Genomic DNA, 9486 nt, shown 5'->3' on the forward strand with positions numbered 1-9486 from the left:
AGAAAAAGAGAGTTATACTTTATTTTCTGCATACATACAAATGGCAGATTTTTTCATTTTAAGAGGCATCAGATAAAAATCAAGAGGTGATATTACTTTTGTGTTTACTTCAGTACAATGGTGAGACAGTATTTCGTAAGTATTTTCAATATTCTGCTATAGCAAAACAGTACTATTGAAGTAATTTTAACACCTACTAAAATGCTGTTCATTATTATGACTGTACTGCTCTTCAATATGTATTTTATGGAAATTAGAATGGTACATCTCAGGAGAAAGTCTTGAACAATGGGTAACAGTAAAAACAGTCATTTATCCATTGAAGTTAAGTTATTCCTTTATCAAACCACTTTAAATATTTTCACAGAGCAGAGCTGGAACTTCACAACCTCAAATATTCTTCAGCATAATATCATTACTTTCATCTATAATCACATCCCCTCAGGTAACAGTCAGCAAGATTATTACAATTTCTTCAGTGCAAGTAGAATTAAACCACAGTTCATCAACATGTTTTAAGAAGAGAATACTCTTTAAATATTTAGATGTCTACAAACCAAATATTTCTTTAGTGTTTTTTAATCTTGCTCCACGAAGTAAGAGACTTTCAGGCCCAAGAGGTCTGAAAAGAAACAGACATATCAGCATTTAAAAATCAGTCATTCTGTATTCTGTAGGACTAGTGAAATCCAGTTTCCTATGCAAAGTTGTATAATATCCCCCATGAATTCCCACCACAACAGCTCCACCCTCACCCTCCTTTAGGTCCATTTTCAATTCTCTTACCCTTTTTACCACATCACTCCCACACATCTCCACAGAGCTCAGTTTCCTTTCATGTCTCCTTCAGTCACTGCCATACTCTCCCATCACTGTTCAATATCCCATAATTAGTGATTGAGCTAAATATACCAAACGGTTGGTTCAGAGACACCTGCAAATTACTTGAGAAGTCAGCAGGCGAAAAACCTGTTCAGGTCACAGTGCAATAGGAGTGCTATTTTAGGTTTGGCTATTTTACCTATCTTACATCTACCCCTCTGTCAGACTGAAATTACCTAGTAAGTTCAAAAGCTATTCATGCCAGAGAAACAAAGACAACCAACTAGATGGACACACCACCACCACAACCAGTGCAAGTTCTGCTTCCTAACACAAGAGTAGAATTTCATAAATGTTTTTTCTTCACATCTATCACACCACAATAATACAATAATTTCATTGGCTAAATTAACTAAAGAGTACTGAGAACATAAAGGTCCAGTTAGAATCAAGGTTTATATAAGGCTATAACTGTATGTTCTACTCCAGCGGCTGTATCATCTTTAGAAACTGCCAGCAGAGTTGGTTTCAAATTTAAAAAAAACCCGTGCATTTGGTATTTTTGCAAGTGTTTCAAATGAAAGCAGAAATTGAACAACTGCAGTGACCAGGTTGACATGCCAGGTATAAGCAAAAGAATTAAAGATCATATACTAAGTGCTACAGCATACAAGCTCTTGGGTTTGTCTTACTTTTCCATTAGCTGTACCACAAGCAGTCCATGATCACTATTATATAAACAAAGCACTTATACTTGAAATTCCTTTGAAAGCATAACCTGGAGTTACCAAAAAAAACCCAAAACCCAAAACAAAAAAAACCCAACCAAAAACAAACAAAAACCCCAAACCAAAACAACAATAAAAAACCCAAACCCAAACCCACACCCCACCTCCCACACTTAAACATTTAACTTTAATGTTACTGGAAACGTGACAGTTACTATCACAAATACTGCGTGCACCAATTATACAGATTAGGATATGTTCCTTAAATTACACATACATATGTTACTATTTTAGGCTAGACTCAAACGTTAACTGAAAAATTGAACTAAAAGGGACTAAATGCTCAAGTATTTAACCTTTTCTGATAAGAAGCGTAATAGGTATTTCTGGATCCAAGTGGTTTTTGCAGTTTGTAAAACCAATCTGATAAACCCAAAATACAAAACCTCAATCAGTGTAACACAGACTAGACAAGTTTACCTTTGACAGAAGATACACCTCCACTAGTAGTCAGAACTTGCAATTATTTTTCACACTCCCTTTAAACTGGCTCTGCTATACGTTGTAAACTAAATTATTTTGATAGATTATCCTAAAGCTGAACCTGTCAAGCTTGGCAGTAATGAATTCTGAAAAGCTCTAAGTGAAGTAGCACATAAAGTGACCTTAGAAAACAGCTGAGTGGCATTTTAGGGGGGGTGTGGGGGTGGCTAAGGCACTGGACTTGCGGTCAAGTGATCTGCCTTCTACATTCCTGTATTTCAAAACCATTGACAAACCAGTGATTTACTCTGAACTCCACGTTGCTCTTATCTAAAATTGATAGATGCTTGCCAGCTTCATAGCAGATGCTCAGAGTGAAAGACTTTCAGTTCTTCAGACTAAAGCCACACATTACATGGAAAATAATACTGCTTTAATGCTTGATTCAGGTAGAAATTTCACTAAAAAACTGTGTAAAGGATAACATCTTGGACATTAGAAGAGTGAAAGAATCATAACAGTTACTTGTTTCTGTGACACATTTATATATCATAACACAGCACTTCCCATTTTGAGAAGAGGTGACCAAGTTTTTTGAAAGCTTGATTATCAACAACTCTGAAGAGAAAATAATTAAATAACTTGCATGCTAAATATTCATGAAAATCTGGGTACTTCTTGTGAGTCATTTCTCTGTCTTTATTTCAGACCATTTCCTTTCTCACTCCCGTTCTTCCTATTTTCTCACCTATCCTGCTGTGCTGGGAGGAAGTGAATGAGCAGCTGTGTGGACGCTTGGCTGCTAGCTGGGGCTAACCCACCACAATTAGCAACCTTTTGAGGAAGCCCATGTGTAGATCTGTAAGTGGCTTCACATCTGTATTTCTGTAGTTTCTCCTGTGTTTAGGTGTATGCTACTTGCTGTGACTGCACAGGGAAACATTGTGAGTACGTGATTACACGCACATAGCTTTATGTGCACACAATTATGTGTTGACTATTACAGATGTAAGCACTTATCTTTACAATCCAGGTAGTACAGCAGTTTGATATACATACTAAAAGCTACAAATTTGTAGCAGAGGCTTTCTTAAAACAGACCAATAATTTCTAGGAATTTCAACAGCAAAAAGATCTGCTCAGTGCCTCTGATAAAGAGGTAACAGGGAATCTGTTGCAGTCTGCACATACCACTGGAAAAATGTTTAAGATCAATAAACGTTTTAAATAACAAATAGCAACAAAGTTACTAGCTGATTACCAGCGCCTAAAAATTACCCCCTTCAGAACAGCCAAGCTTTCCAGAACTGTCCTTTTGAATCTGAAAAACTGGGTATTAATGAACTTTCTTCAACAGTAACTCTTTTTTGTGACGGTCAATATTTTAACCATCTCCATCAGTTCTAAACATTACTCTTACAAAATTTTACTTACCGTACGATTTCTTCAGCTTGTTGACTTATAGTTATTCTCCCAACAAATCTATGAAAGATGGCCATGCGTTAGAAAGATCTACATAAAGACTTAAAAAAGTAAAAAACTCCTCTATATTTACAAAACAGTGATTAATGGTTCATGAGTACAAAATAATCAACTTTTATTAACTATTAAACTAAAACAATATGGCAACACTGACAATTTTATGAGAGATATTTAACAACAGAAACATTTATCCTTCAAAAGAACAGTAATTTGAGAAAGTCTATTAGGTTTCATTAATAAAACCACAAAAGATTATATTTCTTACTCAGTTAAAACAGATTGTGACTTCTTAATGTTTCAGTAAGAAATAAGTCCTCAACAAATTTGCATATTACCCATCAGAAATAGTAATTTTTCTTCTAATAAAGCCAATCTACTCTGCTTTTAAAATTTGACACTTGCACATTTAGCATGAACCCAGCTACAAACAGGGACATAAACTTCCATAGTAATTGTACCTTAATGTGATGCTCTCTACAAACTGAACTAAAGATCAAATATTTGAACAGCTGTTCAAACTAAGTATCTTAGTTTTCAAGAATTCAGTATTTCCAAAGATCCCAAAGATTCCTTTAGAATAGCTGCAGTGATACACTTAGATTTTGAAAACTAACACCTGATAGTTACCATCATTTTCCATTACACGATTCAGGAGAAACTTCAATGGGAATATAACTTTTGTTACCTATGATGTGCTTTTACAGAGTCTAGGGCCTTGCTTACTGATGTTAAAAGCTGAAATGAAGCACACTGAGATACAACTGTTTCTAATCTAAATTTTTGCTGCTGAAGAATGGCATTCAAATCTTCTCGAGCAAAATAAACATGACCAACACATATCCTCAGAATTAATATAAGCTTACAACAATTTGCTATGGTTTGAGTTAATTCTATTTAAAAAAAAAATGATATAGTACCGAAATCTCTTGGCAGAACTCTACACAACTCTTTCTCCAACCTGCTTAGACTCACACGCCATTTAATTTTTAAAATCTGGAAACAAGTTTACTGGTTAGAATAGAAATGTACGTACGTTTCACGATTAAAATATAAAAGGTAAATATGATCCTGTAATTTCTGATTTACTGCTGAAATACTCAAATTTAACTTGTCACTTGCAACTTTCACTAAGTACATATGTATAAACACTTATGCTAATTATTAAAACCTAAAATTTAAGCAGGTGTCTGAAGCTATTTTAATCCCAGCAAGACCCGTAACATTCCTAATATTAAACACTTCATTTTTATTTAATTTCAAAATATTTACTAATCAAGTGATACCTGTATAGATCTGCTTCTGGCTGCTGACATTCTATAACAGCTACAAGTTTGTCCAGGTTGGTAACGGACTGTAACACTGCTGTTTCTGGGACTGCAACATGTGTCTGTAAAACAGTGTCCATGAAGTTAATGATACAGGACTATTGGGCAGGGGGTGTATTCCAATGAGCTGAAATAAAAATAGCATTGCAAATTAAGTACATTCTATTTCGTAACAGTAGCCCAGACCTTAAGATTGGTCTCTCCATCCAAACTTGCGGTAGTAACATGGCATGAACCGTCGACTCGATCAGATGACAGAAGCACCAGATCAACAGGAAAAGTCTCATCTTTGGCTACTCTGACAATGTCCCCCACCTAATGGGGAGAACATAAATGAAAAATGTACAAATAGAGTTTTAAAAGAGAATAATTAATTTCAGCATTGTTAACAAATCATCATGAAACAGGCCACAATGATTCGTAACGAAACAAGAGCTTTAGCTGTGCAATAGAAACAATTTTCAATTTGTCCTTAGGCACATACCCGAATGTTTTTAGATCTGGTTTTTACAAGGCCACCACTTCGAACAACATAAACTGGAGCACCATTTACTTCATTGTCTGCTTTATGTCGTAGCCAGTCTTCATAACCCTGTGGAAAACACATACAAATCTACTTTTTAAGCAAGAAACCTATAAGCATAAGAAATATCTTCTAAGTAAACTTACTTCAAATTACTTGCTGCATAGCCTGAATACAGTTACTAACTTCTCTTCAGTTTCTACTACAGTTGTTGCTCAAGAACCTGGGAAACCTCTTAAATTTTACTCACTTTACACAAATAGGTAAAGGCAAATCAAGTAGCAAAAGTGGTGCAGAAACTAAACAGTCCCATGTTCTGCTAAAACACACAGGCAGTGGTATTTTCTGCAGACAAGATGAACTAGCCCTCATTCAATCTTTTATCTATATGGATTAACATACCACAAAACTGGCAACAATCACTCCCAGTCTCTCTTATGTGCTTTTACTTGTTTTGGTTTGGGGTTTTTTTGTTGTTGTTGTTTTTTTTTTTTAAGAGAAGTTACAGACTAAAATTACTTCCTCATGTCATACCGTATCGCACTTCTAGTTCCTGCCACAGCCTATGCAGGAAATCTGAAGATTTCTTAATTTCATATGACATGCTGTTCACATATCAGCTCTGTATAGCAAGAAAAGATGACTGAGATAGTTTTAGTTCTGTGAGAGTCCTAGTGCAACAGTTCACAGCAACTGAGTTTAATAGATAAATTAAGCAGTCTTCCTTTACCCCATATTCAGCACCTCTTTTAGCACCCTTTATCCCATGCACACACATGTGCAAATACTCATGAGAATGAATCCAGGTATATTATTCCCCTCATATTTTCCTCAGGTATTAATATCTTGCTTATTTAATCCAATAGTATGATTGTCAATAGCATGATTTCTGATCCCAAAGCCTAGGCACTGTTTAGAAAGTCCCATGAGCAACCACAAGAAATGGATCAGTCTATGCAGAAGTTCAACTGCCTCCTGCATCCCAGCAAGACTCCTACAACCGATTCGCAATAAGAAAGAGACTTCCTAAAATGCTTTTCTGTAGGTATAAAAAATGTGAAAGATTTAAAATCGCTTCCTTGAAAGTTTGCAGACAGAAGACGGGGTCCTCTGAAACAGTAGGCATAATCCCAACTCATCCTTGTACACTACAAACATTATATATGAATGTCATAATACAAAGAGTACTAATGCAGATGCAGCTTGGACGATTCTGCGGTTGACTGGAGTTTGGAGGAAAGTTGTATGATGAATTTAGCATGTTAAAAGTATAGTTTTGCAGTTCTACCTTCATGCATCGTCACTCTTACAAGCACAAATGAGCAAGGACGGCACAACTGCACTACCTAGGTTTAAAAAAAAAAAAAAGAAAGAAAAAGAGGGAAGCTTTCTATGCCAACTACTTAAAAATAAATAATAAGTGTGTAGTAATAGTAGCCACACAGAGAGATACTGGGAAATCAGAATCCTAAAACCCTTAAGTAAGGGTCTTTAAGAGTCCTTTCTAATAAGCATGAAAAAGCATCAAGAGACAGTACCTACAGCTCCTTGTTAAAGGTGACTGACAGAAGAAAACAAGGATTTAACTAACATCCAGTAACCTTGGGGCATTTGTTTCATAAATCTGAACAGCTGAGCAATATGGGCATTTGGCAAAGAACTGAAATTTACCTTCTTTAGAAAGTACAGATTTCAGCGCTTTCTCCATCTGACACCTATTGCCTACAACACAAGGGTAACACCTCACTCCAGGGAGCTCTTAAGAGCCAACTTATTGTGGTCAGTTTAAATTCCCCCAAAATTTACCTACTGCGGCTTTTTTGAGAGCTTTCCTTATCCTTACTTGCAAATATTGCAAAAATATTGTTAAAAAGAAAGATGCAACAGGGAATGTTGCTTAATTGCATGAACAGAAACTAAAGATTAAAATCCCTCAACCAAATTATTTTCTTAAGTCCTGCTTAAATAACTGCATCAATGCACTTGAGAAAAGGACAAAATTAAAACAGGCCTGCATATTACATTACCATGTTTTTCATTCTCCATTAAGGTATATATTTAATCAAAACCTACAAAGTAGTTTTCTAATTTACCTGACAGTCATGTAAACATCTGTGTCCAATCAGCTTGTTTGCTAAATAGCTATGAACTTATTGAAATGGCCTAAGTTCCCTAAAGTTCTTTAGGAAATATCTTTATTTTGTTGTATTTTGTTTTGAGTTTTTTCAACTTCAATTTTTGTTTTATTTTTATTTATTTTCTAATTTTGGACTCCTCTGAGGACTGCATACGCATCTTCACAGCCATACGGAGGAAAGTGCTCTGGCTAACAAGACAGACGAAATGACACAGCATGAGTTGCACCACTTTGCAGTCCTGTATGTCCTTCTTCTGACCTAGGTGCAATTACACTTTTAAGAAGAAAAAGTTCTGCCTCCTTGGCTGAGATCAAAATAAGGCTGTGTTTCCAGGTTTGCTAGAGGTGCCACTTTAACTAGCCTTCTGCAAGCAGGGGAGAGCTTCTCCACTTGGTAAGTTTCTCAAACCCGTATATGGTTAATGCTTTTATTTTTCCCCTTCAACTTTTGAGAGACTACCAAGCTATAGTTTAACATTTAACCTGATGTAACTTTGTACAGAACCAGTGCCCCACAGCTTTCAAAAGGAGTTTCTTCCCCTAAAATCTGTTTCCTATTCCGCTTCTGGGTTGGGAGAAAATGGGAGTTGGTTTTGAGACCACACATCCACCTCTGCATTCCAACAGAATATTTATCTTTCTTCCTTGTCCAAGGGCAGACTGTTGGAAATAGCACACTGAATTGTCTTTCCAAGGTAACAGCTTGTGACTACTGTTTGCCTGCTTTGCAGCAGGCAGGATAAACACAAGACTCCATTAGATCAGTTTAGGCGGTTCCAACAGTCATTGCAGAGATAGAGACAATCAGAAAAACTTTTGATGCTTGGAAGTCATGAATGATTTGAAACTTCTAGAAGGAGTACCAGAGTCTCTAGTCTTTGCAATTGATGGTAAGATACTTAAATTTCCCAATATAAGATTGGACATCTAGAAACAAGGTGGTAATAGATTATTTTGGACTATTTTAGACCTACAAATCCAACTTCTTTCTGGGAACAAAAAAAGTCTAGTTTTTATAACTAAGTTGCACAATCTCCTTCAGTTCACACAGCTTTAAGGGATATTTTCCATCGCCTACTTACGACTATAGCTCTTGAACATGTCATTTTTTGGGGGTGTTTATAACAACTGCAATTGAACAGGATTAGGGCACTCTACATATACAAATTGCACAGCAACAAGATGAAATGTTAGTTCAAATATTACTCCAGCATTAAGATCCCCTCTGCCCCAAACACCATTTTTATATCCACTTGAAAGCTGGAGCTATTTTTACTTTCGCACTATTTCAGGGCAGCTTTGGGTCTTAGTGACATAGAAGGCAAATTAAAATTCCAGTTGTAGCTCCATAACAGCCTCCTGCTTATTTTTCAGTTGCTATGACTGCATCTTTTCCCTTGACAGCACTGTCAAACCCTTTGAAGGGGACAGTTCCTGAAAATTACCTCCTTGCAGAAGAGATTATGGCTTCTATATAGCCTACAGAGGGTGGAAGCAAGGACAGGTAGCCCGAAAGGAATTCAGAGAAATTGTCTGAGCAGCCAGGGATCAGCTTAGGAAAGCTAAAGCCCTGACATAATTAAATCTGGCCAGGGACATCCAGGGCAATGAGAAAAGCTTCTATAGGTATGTCAGTGATAAAAGGAAGACTAGGGAAAATGTAGGCCATTTACTGGAAGGAAATGGGAGACCTGGTTACCCGGGACATGGAGAAGGCTGAGGTACTTAACGACTTTTTTGCCTCATTCTTCACCAGCAAGTGCTCCAGCCACACCGCCCAAGTTGCAGAAGGCAAAGGCAGTGACTGGAAGAACTGCCCACCGTAGGAGAAGATCAGGTTTGAGACCACCTATGGAACCTGAAGGTGCACAAGTCCATAAGACTTGATGAGGTGCATCCACGGGTCCTGAGGAAGCTGGTGGACGAAGGGGCTAAGCCACTATCCACCATATTTGAGAAGTCGTGGCAGTTTGACAAAGTGCCTGA

The 9486-nt window shown here is 36.8% G+C and overlaps 1 protein-coding gene across 1 annotated transcript in view; it reads right to left on the reverse strand.

Moving 5' to 3' along the window:
* ATP11B (ATPase, class VI, type 11B) overlaps positions 1 to 9486 on the reverse strand; it is a gene marked incomplete at its 3' end in the record, with an annotated part of 38529 nt that overhangs the window by 22510 nt on the left and 6533 nt on the right. Inside the window, exons 4-8 of the mRNA XM_009706921.1 lie at positions 5325 to 5432; positions 5027 to 5155; positions 4799 to 4902; positions 3468 to 3515; positions 558 to 622 (exon numbers count right to left, since the gene is read on the reverse strand). Of these exons, the coding sequence (XP_009705223.1) occupies positions 558 to 622; positions 3468 to 3515; positions 4799 to 4902; positions 5027 to 5155; positions 5325 to 5432 (454 nt within the window). The remainder of the gene's footprint in view (positions 1 to 557; positions 623 to 3467; positions 3516 to 4798; positions 4903 to 5026; positions 5156 to 5324; positions 5433 to 9486) is intronic.

This window comes from Cariama cristata, unplaced genomic scaffold (assembly GCF_000690535.1).
Source record: "Cariama cristata isolate BGI_N322 unplaced genomic scaffold, ASM69053v1 scaffold4379, whole genome shotgun sequence".
Classification (NCBI taxonomy): Eukaryota; Metazoa; Chordata; class Aves; order Cariamiformes; family Cariamidae; genus Cariama; species Cariama cristata.